General features: G+C 31.8%; 2 protein-coding genes across 2 annotated transcripts in view; both read left to right on the top strand.

Moving 5' to 3' along the window:
• LOC124356794 (peptide transporter family 1-like) overlaps positions 1–3529 on the top strand; it is a 40925-nt gene extending 37396 nt beyond the window's left edge. Inside the window, exons 15-16 of the mRNA XM_046808005.1 lie at positions 593–700; positions 3259–3529. Of these exons, the coding sequence (XP_046663961.1) occupies positions 593–700; positions 3259–3366 (216 nt within the window). The 3' untranslated portion in view covers positions 3367–3529. The remainder of the gene's footprint in view (positions 1–592; positions 701–3258) is intronic.
• Positions 3530–7464: 3935 nt separating this feature from the next.
• On the top strand, positions 7465–22798 carry LOC124356816 (putative carbonic anhydrase 5). Its single transcript, XM_046808040.1, has 7 exons — positions 7465–7579; positions 8706–8768; positions 11241–11384; positions 12720–12840; positions 14529–14634; positions 16565–16801; positions 22580–22798. Exons 1-7 carry the CDS (start codon positions 7540–7542, stop codon positions 22760–22762), a joined length of 894 nt encoding a protein of 297 aa, XP_046663996.1. The 5' UTR covers positions 7465–7539; the 3' UTR covers positions 22763–22798.
• The last annotated feature ends 2 nt before the right edge of the window (positions 22799–22800 follow it).

Genomic DNA, 22800 nt, shown 5'->3' on the forward strand with positions numbered 1-22800 from the left:
GACAGAGTCAGATTCCAGATGCTGTACTTTGAGGAAGGTGAACTGGAGGTAAACTCAATATTCATATACACTGTAATATTTTTAATGTTCTTTAATTGAATCTTGAGAATTTAGTTGAAACCTGGCATGTATAGCCCTCTTTTGTAGAATTAATATTCTGTGGAGATAGTTTTAACATGTAGAGCAGAACTGCACATACACAGACCAAAAACTATATGAGACTCGATAAAGACATAGTACTGTATATAAATTTAAGTGCTTCAAAATTGCAAAGCTTTATCATTCTCCTTAGGGCATAAATACCTGATAATAATTCTTACACACCTAGATTACATATTTTCCTCACTTCAATTTACTATCAATATTCAGTCCTAGAAACTATATAATCATGAATCTTATGAAAACCACAAAATTTGGCAAGTCTTTAAAGAATTGGCTCTCTTCTTTTACTAAGATTAGAGTTTGAAATTGCATTAGCAATGTTTTAACGTTGTGTCAATCAGTGAGCATAGAAGATATTCATGACACTGACCATGTAAGCCTGAGAAATTAGGAATTATATGTATTTGCAACATTTCATGTTTTGTTTCAGGCTCCTCAAAGCATGAAGTCAGTTATTTCTTCCTTGTGGCTTCTGACAGATTCTCTGGGCAATTTGTTCATTATACTTGTATCAGAGTTCACCAAAGATATTCCTCAGGTATATACTGTACAGTGTACATACTATAGTAAAATATTGCTTAATGTTACAAAACATATGCAGTAGACTTTTTTACACTAAAAATAAAATATCATGAACAATCTGATCAAGGTGCAATGAAGCAAATTGTGTAATTTGTAAGGTGGAGCATATTTACAAATACAAATAAATATCATTATGTGGAATATATTTACAAATGTGAAACAATGTGTTTCCATTGTAAAATAATTATATTGTTTTATAAAACCTTAATTTATGAATTTATTATCAAATTAATTGTAAAAAATGATTATTTGGCTTTCATAACTTTTCAACCTTCAAATAATATATCAAAATTATTAAATTTTTATTTAATTCCCATGAAAACTAATAAATTTGTGATCTTTCTGAACATCAACCAATTTCTATTTTCAAGCTGGTTATTTTTTTATTTTTTTTAGCATACATGGGTTATTTTCAAATATGGTCAGTCAGTGGGGTGAGAAGTGTGTAATTTTGTGCTGCTCTTGTATTGTAGGAAAGTTTACCACCTCCTTTTGTTAGGACTTGTTGACTTGCTTAAATAACTTCTAGAATGTACAGGGCTATTGCAGTCAATAGTTTTTGTTGTTTAAAGTTAACTGTTCAGGATTCTTGTGGGTTACATCCTGTTAATATATGGACAGCTTTTTTATGTAGCACCAGTATCCTTTGTGTGTTGAATTTGGAGGATCTGCCCCATACATTTATCCCATACTTCAGGTGGCTTTCCAATAGAGCAAAGTATGCACATCTTGCCACTTCTGGTTAACACGTATAAACCAGAGCTGTTTTCACATAACTGGTGAATCTGGTCATTCCAAGAGAGTTTTGCCCATGACTACTCCAAGGTATTTACATTGTCCACCCTTTCCACTTCTGGTAGTTCCAGTACTTTATCTTTTATTTTTTTCCAATATTAGTTGCTGAGTCTTTGTGTTGTTTCATACTGGGTCAATGGCTTGACAATACTTTGTTGTAATGTTTATTGCAGTATATGATACTATTTTCAGGTGTGAGAGGAGTGTATTTTTTAGTAAGAGTATTGTATTATTTGCATATATTAGCACAGAGCAATATTTTGTGAGGTATTCAGGAAAGTCGCTGAGAAAAAATATATAAAAGATAGGATCCAGAATGATTCCTTGCGGGACACCCCTATCAACTAGCAATGCTTTAGAGACAATCTTTTCGTTACTGCATGAACTGATGATTTTACTTATACTGTTTTTGGTTTCTGCCTGTTAAATAACAACTGAACCAATCTGCTGATAATCCTGTTACCCTAAGGTCTGCTAGGTTTTTGAGGAGCAATTTGTGACTCAAACACTCAAATGCTTTATTGAAGCCTAGGAAAATTGCAGTTGTTTTACCTTCCTTATTCCGTATGCAACAAAACTGTGTTGATCTTTGGGTAGCAGATTTTTTTAATATGGTGTGGCAAAAGTTATATGACAGCAATTTTCTCAATAATTTTGGATACTTCAGGGAGCAGAGAGATAGGCCAGTAGTTACTGTTTTGGGTTGGATCTCCTTTTTTGAACTTAGGATAAACTATTGATTTAAATTTTGATGGAAAAACACCTTGTGCAAATGGTTTGTTGATTATGGTTGTAAGTGGGTATACTAGTTTTTTTTTAGATGTCATCAAAGCCAGTTGCATTTTTTTGTTTACAGTTTCATTATTGTTGTTTTCACTTCATTTTGAGTTGTTGGCCAAAGAACAAGGGTGTCGTGTCTTTGTGTTAAACACAGTACATTTTTAACAAGAAAAGCATGTAAATTATTTTAATCTTAATTATTGCATAGCATTTAAGATAATGCTTTGAAATAAATATCGTAGAACTTTGGTTTTAAAGTCCAAGATTTATGTGTTGTGTTTATACTTGCCAAATGTGTATTACCAGTTTATAATACACACTTTAATACAGTTTCATTGTACTTGGTTTGTAGTAAAATCCTGTATGTTTATGTTATTGTTTGTGTTATCACATCTGGATAGCTTCAACACGGGAGCCAAACACTAAACTTAGTGAAGTGACCAACATTATTTGTGAAGATCCACAGTACCTTTCCTTAGTTATAACTAATATAATTATATACTGTAGCTCGGTTACAACCATTTGTTATATTCATAACCCAAACCTAACTGTAACTAAATTTAATTTCTTGTACATAATTGCTATAATTTTGAATACAATTAAAAACTAGCATGTATTGCTTTTTTTAACGAATACCATTTTAAACATGTATATTTCAATTATCAAATGATTGTGTGATCTAAGCATTATTTATATAAAATCTGTAGTAATAAAAGCTATTTGTTTTTATTATAATGAAATTTACCATGAAAAATCCCTAGTAGTGCATCTTTCGATTCTAAATGATTGATCTGAGCTGAGCCCCGTTGCCTCTTAAGATTTGACTTTTACAGAGCAAATTCGGTAGACTTATGAGTTATTAATACTGCACTAATGTAAGCAAAAGAAAATTAATATTGTTATAAACGGACAACTCTACAGAAACTGTTTTATTTTCAGGTGTATATGCTTTCATCATTTGCCATCTTAATGGTGATAATGATGGGGATATTTTTTCTGCTGGCACGATGTTACTCCAGGGCCATGAAGAAGTTGACTGTTGACTGAAAACTATTGGTACAGTAAATGTCCTTTCCCGGAAGTTTGTAACACATTCCAATTGATGACAATCAGCAGGAACGTGAGAATATGAACTCAAATCTATTTTCTACATTGTGTATTTATTTTTGTAAATATTTAACTATGTATATAAAAAATACTGCCATTTTAATTTGTTTATTTCCATACCTCCTTTAATTTATAACTTTACTTGTACGTATTGTACTAATTTCTTATTAAGTAAAATACTACAAAATTCAACAACACCAAACTTATTATTTTTTAGGAAAGCTTAAATACATTAAATTACATTATCAATTGAACTGTTTCAATACTAGAGTTGCCATATTGTGTTGATGGAAAGAGAGGAGCCACTGTCATTGAAGAGGGGAGTCTAAGTTTGACCTCCAGGAAATATTAAAAAATAAATAAATAAAAGTACTTATATGTCAAGAACGAATAAAGATATTAAAATAAAGATTGTGGCACCAGGTTCAGTGCAAATAATACATTGAAATCATGTGTCACAGCACCGCCTTTACAATAAAACAATTGTATAAAATTCTAATATGGTGGCAAAATATATGAACTTTATAAAATTGAAATACTTCTTTCTAACTTTGATCAGGGGTACTTCAATTACAGGTATACTTGTAAAAATTGGTTTTGTTTAATACGTATGAGGGATATCCAGAAAGCAGAATTACATTTCGCTCTGTAGCCGCTAGGGATGGGACTATCGCAGCCATTTTGATGTCAGGGCATTTCTCCGTTCAGTGGCTATCTAGCCGTGCTAGTGAGAGGTTACTGTTGCTCCTTGTTGTTTTACAATAGCTATTTAAAATGGTATAACGCAATTGAAAATCCCGCAAGTTGTGAAGTATGGTCTCGGAAATACGGTTTTTGTTGGCTAAGCACAATATAACAATTAAGATTTATCGCCAACTCTGTGAAGTTTACGGGAACAATATGATTAATGAAAGTGGAGTGTGTCAGTGGTGCATTAAGTTTAAAAATGGCTGAACTAATGTGCATGATGACGAATGAAGTGGAGAGCCAAAATTGTCTCTAAAGTCAATGAGAACATTAAAAAGACCGCCGATTCACAATATCGGAAGTCTTTCTTAGTTTTCCTCATATTTTTTAAGGAGTTTGTTACACAAAATTGTTACACAGGAGTTAGGGTTAACATCAATTTTGTCCATGGTTGTTACCGAAAATCTTAACAGAAACCCATAAAAATCAGCATATAGCTGCTTCATTGACATTTTTGGACACTTACAAAAAAGATGGTGACTCACTGCTTGATCAAATTATTACAGGAGACAAGACTTGGGTAAATCACATGAATTGTGAAACCAGATTACAGTGTATGGAGTGGGGGCACACTCACTCCTCCAGAAACTGAAGGAAATGCATACAAACATTGTCAGTACAGAAGATTATGGCAACTGTTTTTTGGGACAGGAAAGGAGTTCTTCTTGTTGAGTTTTTAAAATGTGGCACAACCATAAATTCTGCGAGGTATTGTGAATCCTTGCTTTATAAAAGTTAAGAAGAGCTATACGAAACAAGCTCAGATGAAAGATAAGTTTAAAAATTTAGTTTTTGCACGCCAACGCCTGACTATAAACGGTAGATCGGACTCGAGAAGTCCTGGATGCTTATAAGTGGGAGGTGTTTCCACATCCATCTTACAGTCTGGACCTTGCACCCAGCGACTACCACCTGTTTCCAGCAATGAAGACCTGACTTGCAAAGAAGCGCTTGACAACATGGAACTGCAGGAGGATGTGACTAACTGTTGAAGTCTCAGGCAACAGAATTGTATAAGGCTGAAATTTCAAAACTAGTTCACCGCTATAATAAATACTTAAATTTGTATGGAGACTATGTTGAAAAATAGTATTTTAGTGTCACTTTCAAATGTATATAATACTATTTGTTTCTTGTACTTTGTTTTCTGTTTTTATCATAACGTAATCTACTTTCTGGATAGCCTTCATATATCCCTAACCATTCCAGCCACCTGTAACACTAAAATAAATTAAAACTAATAACTTAAAATTGTTGGAAATTCAGTTAAGAAAATTATTTCATTCATTTACAAATAAATAAAAGGTTTATATTTCTTTATACTGTAAGATAATTAATTTCAATGTACAATGTCTGGGTACAATGTGAAAAGTTATAAAAATAAATTACAACATACAGTATTGAATACACCTATTGACTATGTCTAGTGTTTGGGACATTCTCTGCCGATTCCATTTGAATAACTGAAACCATCTTTCAGCTACTCAAAGTATACTTTTTTATTATAGAGGGTGAAAATAAAGAAGTTTATTAAAAAACAGTAATCTACGAGTTTGTGATGAAACACCACTGAAAATAAAAATGTGGGACAATTGTGTAGTCGTGATAGCCAAATTCCTTCCATTTACTACATTGGCAGAAATTAATCTAATGCTGCTTAATTAATTCACTGCAACTTATCTTAATTACAAGATACACAAGGGCGGGGCTGGCTGTATATATTTATTAAGTTAATGAAATGAGTCCTAGGATTGTCACGCCAGTTTACAGGCAGGTCAGCATACTGTATGTTAACATTGTTTGGTAGTAATCATCGTTTAATGAGATTAATTTTTTATACAGTGTTCAGTTTTCTATTAAAATGCATTGGTGGTACATATTTGTGTGCTTTTGTAGCTAAAACACGTTTACTACCCTGAATATACAAGGACCACTGTGGATTGGAATTTAGGATCAGTATTATGTTAAATGAATGCAATTCTTGTATAACTACAAACTTGTTCAACTATAAATCAAGGCAACTAGACTAGTTGAAGCTAATATGATATTTTCTCCCTCTTTTAAATAAAATTTTATTTATGTGTCAAAATTTACAAATGTTCTACACATCTGATGGAAACTTGTTTATGGTGTTTATATAAATTATTTTTTGTGTTTGTCAATTAGTGGTGTTCTGAAAACCCGAAAATGAAACATGTAGACTGATTTTTCTTTTTTTTCTAATTCCAACCTTCTTGCACACTGATTGGTATTACAGAACATATATAACAAGGTTTAATAAAACAAAGCAGTTATAAAACATTTGAGTTCTTTAATATTATTTAACCAGTATGTTTTGGAACAAAGATCACGATCACAGAAACAGTTAGGACTAGTTTAACTTAAAAATATAACAAATGTTATTTACATTATGTGGTTTAGTTGATAAAATATCCAAACCATTTAAATCAACTTTCCTTGTAATTAAAACTTTTTTAATGTACAAGTTTGATTACTAATTTGCATAATATTAAAAAATGTTGAGGGTCTTTTTATAGTTAATTGGAATTTTTAATTCTTTTTAGAATTAATTTTTTGCCTGTTGTTTCAAAATTTAAAATCTCTACATTATTTTAAAGTTTTTGATATTAATGATTTGATGTAATTAAATGTTTAGTAAAATCTCATTTTGTTCTAGTCTGATTATTTGATTATAGTGCTTGAATACGTTCTCTAAATCTTATTTAACATTTTTACCGGTTTGATTGATGTAATATTTATTATCACATTCACTGCATTTTAATTTGTGGATTTCTGTTATTAGAAATTTGTCCAGTTGCTGTTTATAGTTCTGATCTTTGGTAAGCTTTTGGATTAATTTGAAATTGAAGGTTGTGACTAATAGTTTTCTGGATTGGTTTATTTGTCTTGTGTTGTACGGTACACAAATGTATTCCTTTGTTTGTTTTTCCAAACTATTCCTCTTTTATATTACTGTTGCTTTGATTTTCTTTTTCATCACTGAATCATTGATTTTAGGGTTATATCCATTTTTCTACATAAATTAATGTATGTTTTTCTTCATTCAAATGTCAGTGTAATATTACAAATCTAAAATGTTTCAAGACTGTTTTGTTGTACTAAACATAATTTGCAATATATTTATAGTATGCCTACTGAGTTAATTTATAATAACAATAGCTTCTTATTTATATATCTGAAAAGTCTGTAAACCATGACTTATCAGAATTTATTTTGAATGAAAGAAACATTTTGGAGGGAATCTCAGTGAAGCTCAGCCAAGATTTAACAAAATATAAGTAATGTGCTAAAATAGACAAGAAGGCAAACTGCCAGTTTAAAGTGCTTCAATCAGTCTGGCAGGCCATGCCAAGCGTACTACTGCTGCTTGCACTGCTTCTTACAGGTAAACACAATATTTTATTACCAAGTAATAAGTGTGTATAACACAAAACAAATAACATAGCATAATTGTGTTCATAGGCATCACAACGCCAGCCTGACAGAGGTCGATCAGTCCATCTTGTTATACAATGAAAGTAGTCTAATCATATTATACCTATTTTAAGAACTGGAACTTCAGTGTGATACTAGAATAATATTAAATCACCAGTAAATAATTATCAGATAGGTTGAATGACAAATACTCACACCTATGGAAAACAGAACTTTTTATTATAATTGCTTTTAATAAAACTGCTAGTATAACCTTTGCATTCCTAAATCATTCTCTAGCAAGTATGCAAATTTACTTTTGTCTAACTGGAGTACAAAGACCTTATTATAACAAGTTTTTTAAAGAGTCTCAAATATCACTGAATTTTACCAGACTTTATTGAAATTTGTATTTTAGAGATAAAAAAACCGAAATAATAATCTGTCAAATTCATCACAATTTACATACTTTTGTTAAAACTACAATCATTTGTAAATTAAATATGATTTTAAAAATTTTACTTTATTTTATAACAATTTATACTCGTATTGGGGGTTACTTAGAGTGAATTTAAATTCTTCATGAAAGTTGTGTTAAAAATTTGTTTTAAGGTCCACTGATACCTAATAGTGGTTTGTGTTTTTTCAAAAAGGAATTATATGTACCTAAGTACACATAACAGTGAAAAAAAAACAAAGCCACCTGGCTAATTTTGTTAAATTTTCTCATGTATTTCTTAACTTAAATCATTATTTAGTAAAACTTTTATTTTGGGTTTTCTACCGAAAAAACAACTTAAAAAAACTTTGGTAGTAGATTTTGGTTAGTTATGTTGTACTAAAATAATGGTTACTTTGGAAGACTATGATCATGCAATACATAGAGATAATTCCATCTGCAATTAATTAAAAACCTTTTATATGCATATAAAGCACATACAATAGTTTAATAAATAAACTTCATTCCACAAAACATAAATAATAAAGATGGTTTTTCTCTCTCTTCTTAAAATTTAATTAAATCCGTTACACACCTTGTAACTGTATTTTGATTTAACAATTGTAATTTACTCAACCAAATTTATAATTTTATTCAGAACAAGAAATTGGTCAAGTCTACTGTGGTTCATGGAAACATTCTGAGGATCCCAAAATAGAGGGTGAGTTATAAAATGATATTAATATGTTAAAAATTACAAAGGTTATATAATTGTTAACATTTTAAGTTTAGTAATAAAAAGGTGACACAAGGGTAAAAAATTGAATTTGTTTCAAAAATAATTAATTTTTATATTGTAATAATTCAAATACCGATATACCTTTTCAGTTATTGATTCACCTTCTTCTTAACTCTATCTTGGCTGTCCCCTTGTGTGGTTTTATGAAACATTGTGAATAGTCAGAGGAGTTATAACAAAATATATGACAGTTATACAAAATATAAAATAGGTATGACTGTGAGAAAATTAACATTTTCCAATAATTATGTTTTATAGTTGTATTAAATTTTATATTCTAAAGAGTAATAATCTTTTTTCTTGTAATGGTTTTAATACCACGGTTATAATACATTTGTGTCATCAGATATGATAATGTACATATTATAGATACATAAAACAGGATATATTATTGATATTTAAGTTGCATTCTAAACTATGACAAATCCACTTTATTGATGAATAGAGAAAAATCTGTTTGAAATTGTTAGGGAATTTGGAATTAAACCTTATGTTGTTTTATATGTTAGTAAAAAGAGAACACCATCTTTCAAGGATTTAAATTCCCTCTTCCTCAGGTGTAAAAATCCATAAGATATAACGTTAAACATACACAAAAACAAAGTTTGGAAAGTCGACATCTTATATGACGTGCAAAATAGTGGATCATATAATAAGATTAAGAGCACTGAGTGAACAATAAGTTACTTGAAAGGCTTTAAATTATCTAATCAGAAATATTTATTATAAAATGTTATATTTTAAATGATGATGACATGTCAAAATTACGGTTCTCTCTGATCCACTATGCGGCAACTAAGTTACTGTGATCTTTGGATTTTGCATCAGAGAAGCTTATATTTATCAGTGACCAAGATTTGTTTATCTTCTTACTAAATAGGTTTTTTTTTAAATTTGGTAGTGTATTTAAGTGTTTATTATTTGTTTTGTTTGTTTTATAATGTATTTTAAAATTATTGTATTCAAAACTAATTTTTATACAGAGATATAAAGTAAGAACTTATTAACAATTCTCAATGTAAAACATTTTGAATAATAATGAGAAATAAACATTCCTCGTGCCTATGATTCCAACAAAGCCTGTATTATAAGGGTCATTCAATCAGTAATGAGAAAAATTACTACTGTTCAAAAACAGGTTGAATTGATCCATATGAAACTTTTATGACATAAAGTTGGCAACCTTGCGATGACATCTGATCAGCTGTTCAATCATATTTTGTAAACATGCCCTCAAATTTAATCAGTTAACAAATGGCGAGAACGTTCGAGAATTGCACCTTGGAAGAGCAACGTGCCGTGATCAGATTTTTAGTCGCAGAATGTGAGAAAGATTATAAAATCCACAAAAGAATGTTAAAAGTGTAAGGAGGTAATTGAATGTGAATCTGTTGAATGTTTACAAATGGGTAGAGCAGTCTCAAAGTGGCCTTACAAAAGTTTCTGATGAGCAACACAGTAGACAACAGGTTGAAGTTGGGACTCTCTCGAGTATTGGATTGACACGTTAATTTGGGACAGTAGGCCTATCACTGTTGAACTGATAAGTATAAAAATAAACACAAGTGTTGGAACTGTTAATAAAACAATTCACAACAAGCTGCAGTACAAGAAAACCTGTGAGTGACATGTGCCCAGACAACTCACGGACGCGAACAAAGAAACCCGGCTTCTAATCAATTAACAGTTGAAAAATTTATATTCAACTGATTTTATTGAAAAAATTGTAACATGTGATTAAACATGGATTCACCACTATGAGCCATAGTCAAAACAAACAGAGCCTTGAAAGGAAGCATAAGACGTCTCCCACATGCAAAAAAAATCAGGACCCAGCCAACAGCCGGTAAAGTCATGCTTACAATATTCTGGGATTTTCAGGGGCAAACTTATTGTGATTTTCTTGAAGGCTAAAGAACAATCAACAGCCAGTACTACAGTGACATGATGGAAAACAAGATAAGACCTGCCATTCAAACGAAACATACCGGGATCTTGACTGGTGTGATTTTGCTCTATGACAACGCCCGTCCACATACAGTACAGCTGATGAATGAAAAACTTCACAAATTGGGGTGGGATATCCTTCTACATTCCCCTACAGCCCTGACTTCAACCTATCAGACTTCTATCTGTTTGGACCCCCTAACTTAAAGAGATTCAACGAGGGAAACATGTTTATCCAATAAAAAAGAAAAAAAATCAGACACAAAATTGACTTTGAGATCAACCCAAAGAATTTTATGCCAAAGGCATTTACAAATTAGGAGAAAGATGGGACAGGTGCATAAGTGTTGCTGGGAATCATTAAACCTATTAAATGACCCTTGTAATATGAGATATGTTAATTAAAGATTAACCAATATGGAATGTAATTTAATCTGTTCTGTTTAGGATGGCGTGGTGCATGTACAACAGGTCGGTATCAATCCCCCATCAGCATTATTTATAAGAATTTGTGGTACAGCAAAGTTCCGCCATTGGCCTTCATAAACTACAATAATATTACTACAACAATATGTAACAACGGCCACTCTGGTAAGTAACTCTGTATTCTGTTTGGTAATAAATATTTTTTTAAGTAAATTTTGTACAACTGTTAAATTTAATGGTGGTTAAAATTATGATCTCATGTAACAATACGTTGAAAAATATCAATAATTTTAACACAGTTTTATTTTAATCCTTTTAAAAAAATATCTCCATTAAAACTAATGAACCACATTATTCTGTCTCACAGAGAAGTGCTGACATGATTAGAATGATGGACAGACTACTAGTTATTTATTACCAATTGCTTTATTATAGGTAAAGCGATAGTTTCGGTTTACAACGGAAATTTCTAATTATTACCCAATTTCAATCTTACTCACAATATCAAATTTTTTGAAAAACCTAGTATTTTAGATAAGTGATACATTCAGATACCCTAAAACCTTTTTGTTCAGGTATGTCATTGATTCAGAAACATATCCACAGTAGCAGCAACAGTCCACTTCCCTGTCTTTATTATATATTCTAATTAATTTGACAAACAAAATTTGTAATAACCTATCAAAAGCCTGCTTATGAAAAGCTGCTCAATAAACTAATTTAGGAATGAAACAGAATTATCTGAATTGGTTAGATTTCAATTTTTTGGCAGACAATTTGTTAAAATTTATTTCCCAAATAATAACAAACTACAATTCAAATAAAAACAACCCAAAGATTATGGAGTTAGGAGTTCCAAAGGGTTATCATGTCTCTGTGGCATTTGTTTAAGGAATTTATAATATTTCAGTACATAAGACTTAGAGAATAAATTTAAGATGTTTTTGAATGAACATCATTTGTAATGACAATAAGAAAATATTTATGCAATAGAAATAAGCAACTTCAAAAATTTTCAAAACATTAAAAAATAATGTTTTTCTAAAACTTTCAAGTTGTTATCCTGACTGACTCTTCAGTGAATGAAATGAAATAAATTGTTAATTTAAAAGTAGTAAAAGTTAAAAAAATGTTATTTTAATCCCAGAATTTTGAACACTGATATTTACTTTGCACTTTAAGGCCAGAGGTTTAAAAAAGCCAAAAATGTGTTTCAAATTTTTATGAGAACTATTTAAGCAAAACCCATGAGAGTCCATTGTTAACAAATGTACACACTAGTCTGGATCTAACTCGAAGCTGTCATAGAAACCCATACTATTTAGTCATATAAATATGTATTTTTTATAAGCAAATAAAAAATAATAAGTGAAAAGAAAGACAGTATATATAAATTAACAGATAATATTTCTTCAAATTTCAAACTGGGAAAAATTTTTATTGTATTTAACTATTATTAATAATATTAATTTTAAACTAAATGTGATTTCTGTGGTGTAGTGGTGTTCAAGGTCAACCAGAACCATGAAGCAGCGATAGTTAATGGAGGATTAAAGAACCTCTATATTTTGGATGAGGTGGGGTTCCACTGGGGTTCTGAACACACACTCAAAGAAAAAAGGTTAGTTTCTCCAATAGCCAAATGATGGACATAAATTTTCATTGAGATTCATTAAACATACCACATGATCAAGAGGTAATTCTTCTGCTGGCTAGAAAGAGTAAATGAGGTCCACTCTGATCCTTTTTACACATTCCATGAATAAGAGGTTAGTACATATTCTACTGGCTAGATGACAGAAATTATGACTAATTGGGATTCATCTACCCTACGGACAAAAGGTTAGCATCTTCTCTACTGCCCAGAAGGTAGAAATGAGTTCTGTCAGTGTCGTAAAAAGGACTTTGTTTTGGGAGATGAATCTGACTGTAGAGCACACTACACTTGGGGGGCATGGAATAAATCTAAATTTAAATGAATTAGATTGGCTTAAGTCAAAGACAAGCATTTAACTGTTTTATTTCAAACAAATTGAATTACAGTTGAATTGTACAAATAGAATTGTTGTTATACATGTATTTTTCTAATTATTATGATGGGAGGTGTTCTATTTCCCTCACCCCTCCCCCTTGAGCATCAGAGCCGATCCATCTAATCTTCCATTAATACCTTAAATTGAGATGTTTACCGACCAAAATGTTTCTACAAAAACTTGATTTATAAATGTTCAAGTATTGGTATGGTAACAAAATTTACTTTTACTTTAATCAATAACCACTGAGACACTAAACAAAAAACTAAATACAAGAGGTAAGTACTTGGATAACTAACTTGGCTACTATTAAGTTATAATAGAATTTTAGTGTAGCATAAAATGATGAAAGAATTTTCTGACGAGTACAAATCACCTATGTAGACAATACATAATTTTATTCCCTCTTCCCTGATAAAGATAATATTTATGTTACTGCTCAGAAAAACTTATGTACTTATGTCTTCTAAAGGCTCAATACAAGCTTAAAAACTTTCCGGGCTATGGAATTCCAAAAACAGTGAATAAGCAAATTCATATTTATTTTGGGATAGCATTGTGCCATCATATTGCATGTTAAGCTTATTGATGAATTTGTAAACTTAACAATGAACAATTACAAGGTTAAAGTGAACATTCCTTATCACAGAAAGAGTTTTTCAATGACTGTATTCAAACTATTTAGAAAGCAATTTTGGAGGATCAAAACATAGTAGAATACAAATTACTTTTATAAAGAGTTCTTAAAAGGTTTCTTAAGGGTAAGTAAAGTGTGTTTTGTATTAGATTAGATATTATAGATGCTCCGCCGTGACGGTATTCACCATCGTAAAAATATTTACTAATCAGTTTTTTAAGATATTCTTGTCATTTCCCAATGACTCTACACTACCCATTCTGTAGAGGGGTCTGAAATCCTGTTATTCTTTCAAACCATAAAATTCTTTTTATATTTTTATTGAACTGGCTGCAAACTTAGATTGCATTCGACTGCATTATGCAATGAACCTTTAGTGCCAGAAATGGTCTGTTAGACACACCTAGATTGTGCCAATCAGCTGATTGACATTGAAGGGATTGGATAAAATATGAGTACAATTATATACAACTTTAATTTCAGACTACTCATATACAAGTGACAAAAAGGAGGCGGACTGCCATTAAAATAACTAATTTTTTATGTTTATTAATAAACCTTTTTTTGCATTTGAGAATTTACAAAAACTCTTTTGTGAACAATGCAATATCTAATTTATTATTGGTGTATTCTTTCCAGATATCCTTTGGAAATGCACTTGATACATTACAACAGTCTTTACGACAGCAAAGAAACTGCACTATGTCGCAGTGATGGTTTGGCAATTATTGCCGTTTTATTTTGTGTGAGTACCTGTACACATACAACCTTTAGTGCGTGAACTATAATTAACCTGAGTTTAAACAATGAATTGAGATTTTATCCTGCATGTTAGAAATTACTCTGATACACTGTGATAGATATGAAGCATCAAACTTAGAGCTATTTTACTAACTTAAAGCATTGTTATACAAGGTGTGGCTAGAAACAAAACTGAGGCTGAAAACAAATTTCACTCACAAATATTTACAATTTGATGTTATCCCCTCCTTGATCTCTTCACTGCTCTATGTGAAGTTCCCACTGTGCGTAGCAATGCTACATGTAATTTTCCATAACCCTGTTCATGACTTGGGTCACTTTTTCTTCTACTGCTTCAACAGTCTCAAATCTTATTCCTTTCAGAACTGACTTAACGGGAACAAAAATATTCACAGGGCTTCAAGTCGGGAGAGTGGGATGGACAATCTAAAAACTAACATCAGGTGGGAAGGATGTTGTGTTTAGGCAAAAACATCTTCACTAACACAGCTTTGTGAACTGGAGCATTGTCCTGAAGGAGGATCCATGACTTATTTTTCCACAAATCGTTCTGTTTTCTCCAAACATGCTTACATTGGGTAGTCAGGATGATAATATAGTAATTATAATTCACTATCTGCCTCTAAATGTTACACTTGCAGATTTTCCAAGTTTGAACAAATTTGGTGTTCACATGCTGTTTTCCTGAATACTCAACATTTTTCCAATGAAGAAACAAAAGGTTAAATGCTTAACTGGCGCTACACGTTGAATAAGTACGGGAGCCAAACGAAACTCAAGGAGGGGAAGAGGGGGACTTACTGACAGGCTGTATGATATCCAGCCTTACTGCAATCATTATGTGGCTCAGCCAATACTAATCTAGCTATTTTTTAGCCACACCTCATATAAGTTAATTACAAATTTCATTAAGAATGATTCCAGAGATGGAGTGGTGATTTTTATTTATAATAACAATGATTTCTCTCCTATAAAAAATGACAATCCTGTCTGAAAGGGGACTTTGAGTGGTTTGTAATCTACAAGAAGGGGTGAAGATGGTTTGTGCCTTGTACCACGACCCCAATTGTGACAAGAATGTGGAGTACTTAGAACAACTAATACTCTCTTTAAGCAATTTAAAGTGCTCTATATTGTTATTGGTGGGAAGATCAATGTGACAAATATGAAGAACAACTTTTACATATGGAAATAATCTATGTTCTGCACTTAATTCATTGTTTTCTTATAACTTTCATCTATAAAAGGAAAAGCTTATATTGAATACTTACACTCATGTATGTGGAAGGAGTCAATTTCATGTTATTGCATTCAAGTTCCATTCTCTATTCTAGACTTTTTTTCTTCCAAATATGAACAAAATCTTATGTAAAATACCCGAAAAATGTTGTGTCACAATCGAAGATATTAATACATTTATTGGTTACCTACCCCATAATGACTGGAACAAGCTTGCAACTGATACATTAATTTCATGTTTCTGAAGAATTTTAATAATAACATAAATCTTTAATTTCTGATAAAGTCATAGAGTATAAACGAAGAACAGGTAAGACTATTACAATCCTCAATTGGTATTGTAAAGACCATTGCAAATTTAAATTAGTCATTTTTAAGTAATTTAACAATAGACAAGCCCAAATTATCTATTATCATTACTGTTAGTATATTTCACAGAAACTACAAATTTATTTTTGGAAAAAAAATATTTTTTTTTAACAGCCAACAATGAATTTCTATAGTTCTGTGAATGGCATTCCGTTGATATCCAGTATGGAAATTCACAATAGGTGTGAAATAAAGTTCTTATTCTAGGTGAAGCAGAATAGAATAGATGGTGTATTTTCAGGAAGAATAAATTCTCTCATGTTTTATTGAATTTTTTTATCTTTCATGAAACTTCTTTTTCCCAGGCTTCTCTTGAAGACAATGTCTACTTCAACCCAATAATATCTGCTCTAGAAAATGAGTACATTTACGGAAGTTTTGGTAACATGTCTACGGTTCCTGGACCAATTGATTTACAACAGCTACTTCCCTTCGAGAGCCAGAGGTTTTTCAGATACCACGGTTCACTGACGACGCCACCATGCTCAGAGATAGTAACATGGACTGTGATGGAACATGTTTCCTATATATCAAAGAATCAGGTAAAACAGATTTGTCGAAATTCCCTTCATTCTTTGCATTTAAATGTATGTATATACAGTATATATAATTTTTTTTAAATAATAACTTAAAATACACAATATTTGTTATACATGACAATTATGAATGTTATATCAATATTAACATTGGTGTATATGTGTGTGTGTGTGTTTATATCATCAATAATCTCATAATAATATAATCTCATATATATATATATATATATATATATATATATATATATATATATATATAAATAAAGATTATTTCGAATATAATCTCATATATATATATATATATATAAATAAAGATTATTTCGAATATAATCTCATATATATATATATATATATATATATATATATATATATATATATATATATATGAGATTATATTTGAAATAATCTTTATTATTTACTACAACTGAAGTACAGATGGTAACCATTAATGTTTGGTATATAATGATTCTCTTATTATTTTATTATTAATTAATTTGTGAGTACATAGTACTCAATGTTCTTACAGCGAATATAAATCTTGATAAGCAGGTTAATTGTCAACATTTATTTACTGTTCATATTATTAAGATAATTATTCAGCCGAGAAAAGAAAAGACAATACTTAAAAATCAAGTTTTACAAAAAAAGAAAATTTTATAAAACTTAAAGAATCAATTACTAAGAAAAATTGTAACAAAACACATTGTTTATAGCGAAGATCAAGTTTATCATTAACATTGGAAAATTTTACTCCGCCTAAAACAAATAAAAAGAAAATTAAACCTACTGCTTCCACCACTGAAATTGACTTTAGTTTGATGTCAGTTAACAGATTTCAAGCTCTTGGAATAAAACATGAAGAAAATGACAGAAATAGTCGAAATTCAAAACATGTTGGTAATAAAAAAATAAACAAAATACTTCTGTGTGCTGATAGTCAAGTACTAGGTATGGAGAATTGAGTCTGAGACTCAGGGACCTAAAGAAATTTTACTAATAATGTGTGGGACAAACAATGTAGCACAAAATGAATCAAAAGAAGCCATCAATTGCATTTCAGACACTTTACAGCAGTGCAAGGAGAAAAATGTAGTTCTGGTAGATTTACCTAATAGATATGATCTTGTAAACTGGTCATGTGTCAATGAAGAAACAAGAAGGACCAACAACACCCCAAAGGATTTCGTGTCAACACATTAAAGTGTCAAAATTGTTCAAGCGAGCAGAGCTGAGGGAGATCCATAATCAAAATCAATCAAATAAAAAAGTTCTTTATTCACACAATCATAGAGAATGGTGTTGGCGTCAAAAAGCAAAAGCATATTACTAAAGTTATGTTTTTAAAGACTAGACTATAGACTATAAACAAGAGTATGTGCTTAAGAAACTGTCCAGTTAATTTCTCCATTCCAGGAATTCCTTTTCTGAATAAAACGGGTGGTCTTCAAGCCATTTTTGGAGTTGTTTTTTGAAGCCTCTTCCAGTAACTTGCTTAAGGTGATCAGGTAGCTTGTTGAAGTAGATTGCTCCTTTGTAAGTTGGCTTCTTCCCTGATAGACTGAGGTGGTGTGACGGGAGTGAGAAGTTTGAGGCATTTCTGGTGTTATACTGGTGATAGTCTCCAAGTTTTGGTTTGTTTGACGATACCACCAGTAGAATCACCTCACCAATATACAGCGCTGGTATTGTGAGTATTTTTTGTTCTTGAAAGACATGTCGACAACTGTCTCTGTATCCTATGCCTGCTAGACTCCTCATTGCCTTTTTCTGCTGCAGAAATACTCTATCCATGTTTTGATTACTTGTTCCACCCCATGCTGCAATACGTAAGTGTTTGCTGCAGGTGTTCCAGATATTTTTTTAATTATTTTTATGACATAAAAGCCTGATGCGAGTTTTTTACATAAAATGTCAATGTGGGCATCCCATTTAAGGTTCATGTCAAGTGTAATACCAAGGTATTTTGTGTTTTTATCCACTTTTACAGTGGGTAGGCCATCAATTTCCCTTCCTCTTGTGCTGTTGTATGTCCTTTGTACTGTTTTATTTTCATTTAGAACAAGGTTGTTTGAATTGCAGTACTGTTTAACTAAGTTGAAAGCCATGTGTGTTTCTTCTTTAAGGTGGTCTCTATGTGTGTTAGCTAATGTAAGTACAGTATCATCTGCATACATTAGTTTGGCAGAACCTGTCCATGCACTTAGGTAAATCGTTTGTAAGCAAGAGGAAAAGAACTGGCCCAGGACCGATCCTTGTGGCACTCCTCGGTTCATGGGGAGTGTTTCAGACTGAAATTTGCTAGTTGTTCCATTTAAATTGTGTTTCAGTTCCACTAGTTGTTTTCTCCCACTGAGGTAGCTCCTGAACCAGTTTCCTGGTATCCCATTTATTCCAAGGTGTTGTAGTTTATTAAGCAGATCGTGGTCAATGCAGTCAAACGCTTTACTGAAATCGAGGAACAAACTGGTAACTGTATTACAACTTTCAATTTGGTCAATAATATATTCAACTAATTGGATTATGGCAGTTACTGTAGATTTTTTCTTTAAAAATCCATGCTGGTTGTCTGTTAAGAGGTTGTTGAGGTTCAAATAATTCATAAGTCTCTGCAGGATAGTCTTTTCTATTATTTTGGAAAAAGTTGATGTTACTGATATGGGACGATAGCTGCTTGCATCTGTAGTTGCACCAGTTTTGTACTTTGGATAAACTTTTGCAATTTTTAGTTTTTCTGGGAAAACCCCTTCATTTCTTGAACAATTTATGATGTGTGTTAAGGGGAGGGAAATTTCTTCTTTGCACATTTAAACAAGCTTTGAGGAAATCTCATTTAGTCCACATGATGTTTTTTGTTTCATATTTTCAATTATTCTTCGGACTTCATTTTCTGTAGTTGGGATGAGAAAAAGCTGTCTGTTTTCTGTATGATGTTGCTGTGGTTGTGTGACAGGTACTTGTTTGTTCTCTTGTAAGGTTTTCTCAGCAATATTGGCGAAGAAGTAATTAAAGTGATTGGCGATTTTCCTTGGGTCTTCAGTAATTTTTCCTTCTATATTGAGTGTTAGTTTGGCATTTGATTTTGTCTTGGCTTTTCTTTCACCATTTATAATATCCCATAGGGCTTTTGATTTACTTACTGACTCCTCAATATGCTTAATTACTTGCTGTTTTTTTTTTCAGAATTTTCAACTTTAAGTCGTATTCTTTCTTTTCTAAGGCTGTTTTCCATTTGTCAGATTGCAGTCCTGTGCACCTTTCTTTCTCAAGGGCTTTAATATAATATTCTTTTTTTAAGCTGTCTGTTTCTTCGTCCCATATAAGGTTCTTTTGTGTTCTTTTTGCTCTCTTAAGAATAGGCGGGCAGGATGAGTTTAAGGCAGTTTGAATTATTTCATTAAAAATTGCATAGGCATCGTTAGTGTTATGCTTCTGTAGTACTGATTGCCAGTTCTGTTCTTTTAGGAGAGATTTGAGGTTATTTAAGTTACGGTTACTGAAAACACGTACTTTTTCTTTTTGCATTATACTAGGTTGTTTGGTAAGGTTAACAGTGACTGTTTGTGCTGTATGGTCTGAGAGGCCAGACAGTGTGACTTTTAACATCTAGGTCTTTTTTTCCAAAATTTGTGCAGACCCAGTATATAGATCTTTATGAAGTAGGTGTAATTCTTGTTGGGGGTAGGATCAGTCATTCCTACCTAGGATCAGTCGTTTCCTAGGACGTTGTAACTTCCTAGGAGGTCGTTTAATTTAGTTGTTTCATTTATGTCAGTCTTAATGTCAACATTAATGTCTCCCATAATAAGCAACTTGTTATCCTTTCCCAAATTTTTGTCTAACATTTCTGTTAATATATCAATGACATCATTGATATTTGAGCCTGGTGGTCTATAGACTCCTAGTACCAGAAGGCTTTCTTTGCCATTTTTGAGTTCATAGAGTGAGGTCTCACATGTTAATTCAGATGTTTCATCACTGTTACTAATGAGCTTGACTTGGTCCATTAGTTCTTGTTTGACATATGCAGTTACTCCGCCTTTTAAGTGGTTTTTTCCTGCAGAAGCCGCCCACAAGTGAGTAGTTGACAAGTTTAGTAAGTTGTAGGTTTGCCTCTGTTAGTCCATGTTCTGTTAAAATTATGAGGTCTGGTTTATTATCAGATAGGAAATGAACTATTTGTTCAATTTTGTTTGATATCCTATCAATGTTTTGGTGTGTTATTTTTATAAGGTTCTTGGTATTACCCTTGTGGTTTGTTTTGAGTTGAGGTAGATTTTTGTTTTGTAGACTTTTTTCTTCCGTTCCTTTTTCCAGTGACTAAGTCCTAAAAAATTTTTACTTTCAACCATGTTTCCACTTGCCTCTAGCAGTGTCTGAGAGGTTGTAAGAGACAGTTTTTCGTCTGGGTTTGGCTGATTCCCACTGTACTCAAAGTTAAGTTATGGTCAGTATTTGTCATTTTTGCCTCCCCTGTATTGGTGACAGGGGGTGTCAGTTTTTTAGTTTGGGTTTGGCTGGTTCCCACTGTCATTTCAGGTATTAGTTTTTTAGGCTGGGTTTGGCTGGTTCCCACTGTCATTTGAGGTATTAGTTTTTTAGGCTGGTTTCCACTGTCATTTCGGGTATTGGTTTTTTAGTCTGGGCTTGGCTGGCTCCCAGTGTGTTCTTACTTATATTAGGTTGTCCCATAGACTTAAGGGCTTGGTTTTTCACTACTTGTAGTGATACACTAAAAATATTTTTCTTCTTGTCCTCCCTTCTTTTTGTATTGGACTGGAAAGGAGTGGTATAGTGGCTGTGAGAGGTCTACCCTGTTCCAGCGACATTGTCTGTTTCAACTCAAATTGGCTAAGCTGGTGTTCTTTAAATTTCTGCATCTCAAGCTCCCGGCAGGGCATACATTTCAATGCAAAAAGGAAAACAATGGTTGGCTAAACAGATCATTAAAACGATCCAAGAGTTCAACTTGGACCAATCCATAGCACCAGCTGAAAGCAGACGACAGTCTGGGAGGGAGAGATCTGGCGACCCAGGAGGGAAACAGTCAAACAACCCACAAGGAACCAGCCCATAGAGGACGACACCTGCACTGCCAGGATAGATTTTAATTTTAGTTTTATTGATAGTATTTTAATTTGTTACCCTATTTCTTTGTTAATGCACTTAAATATTCAGGGAATTAAAAACAAACTGAATGAATTTAACATATTGCTTGCAGAGTTGGGAGAAAAAAATCTGTAAATATGCTTAAATGAACACTGGCTTTTTAAAGGAAATGTAAATTTATTGAATAATATTGAATATTTAAAATTTAAAGATTTACACTGTTGGTACTTAATTGTTTTTATCCTGTTTTTTGGATTTCTATTTGATAAATTGTGTGTTTTATTTGATCACCTTTTAATTTTTAACACTACAATAATAATGTTTATTTTCAGATCACACAAATACGTGAACCACTTGGTATTGGTGTTGTATTTATAGTACATGTTTACTACGTTCATCACAATGTCTATTGTACAATTGTGTATTTAATGACAATAAAGCTTCTTGATTCTTAAGACATAAAGATTTATAAACTACCTTAGAGCAAAACAAACATTGTTTATTGCAACACTTATTGTATTATAAAATGTTGTATCTAAAACATTTTCTGTTGATTAAGCAGGGTATAAACTGATTAAATCAACACTGTAATTAATGAGTAATTTTTACAGTGTTATTGTTAACAAATCCTTAAAATAATAAGTGTGTGACGTAATGAATATAAATATTTTGTTTCAGCTTCAAAGATTCTGCAAAGTGCGTACAAAAACTGGAGGCAAAACCAACTTTAGGTGGCCAAAACCTCTTAACAACAGAAAAGTATATCTTCTAACAGGAGTTCAGATACAAAACTCAGGAAATGTTGCTGTGATAGTTTGTCTTAGTATGTTAGCTATATTGTTTGATTGTCAACTTCTTTAGGTTCACGATACTGTAAATAAAAATCCTTTTTAAAAATA

The sequence above is a fragment of the Homalodisca vitripennis genome, chromosome 1 (assembly GCF_021130785.1).
Source record: "Homalodisca vitripennis isolate AUS2020 chromosome 1, UT_GWSS_2.1, whole genome shotgun sequence".
In the NCBI taxonomy this organism is placed as follows: domain Eukaryota; kingdom Metazoa; phylum Arthropoda; class Insecta; order Hemiptera; family Cicadellidae; genus Homalodisca; species Homalodisca vitripennis.

Bases quoted from the DNA above. Each gene is read 5' to 3' on its own strand.
- LOC124356816 (XM_046808040.1), top strand. From the start codon at position 7,540: ATGCCAAGCGTACTACTGCTGCTTGCACTGCTTCTTACAG. The intron at 8,769-11,240 runs GTGAGTTATAAA...TGTTCTGTTTAG, and splicing joins TGAGGATCCCAAAATAGAGG to GATGGCGTGGTGCATGTACA. The intron at 11,385-12,719 runs GTAAGTAACTCT...TCTGTGGTGTAG, and splicing joins ATGTAACAACGGCCACTCTG to TGGTGTTCAAGGTCAACCAG.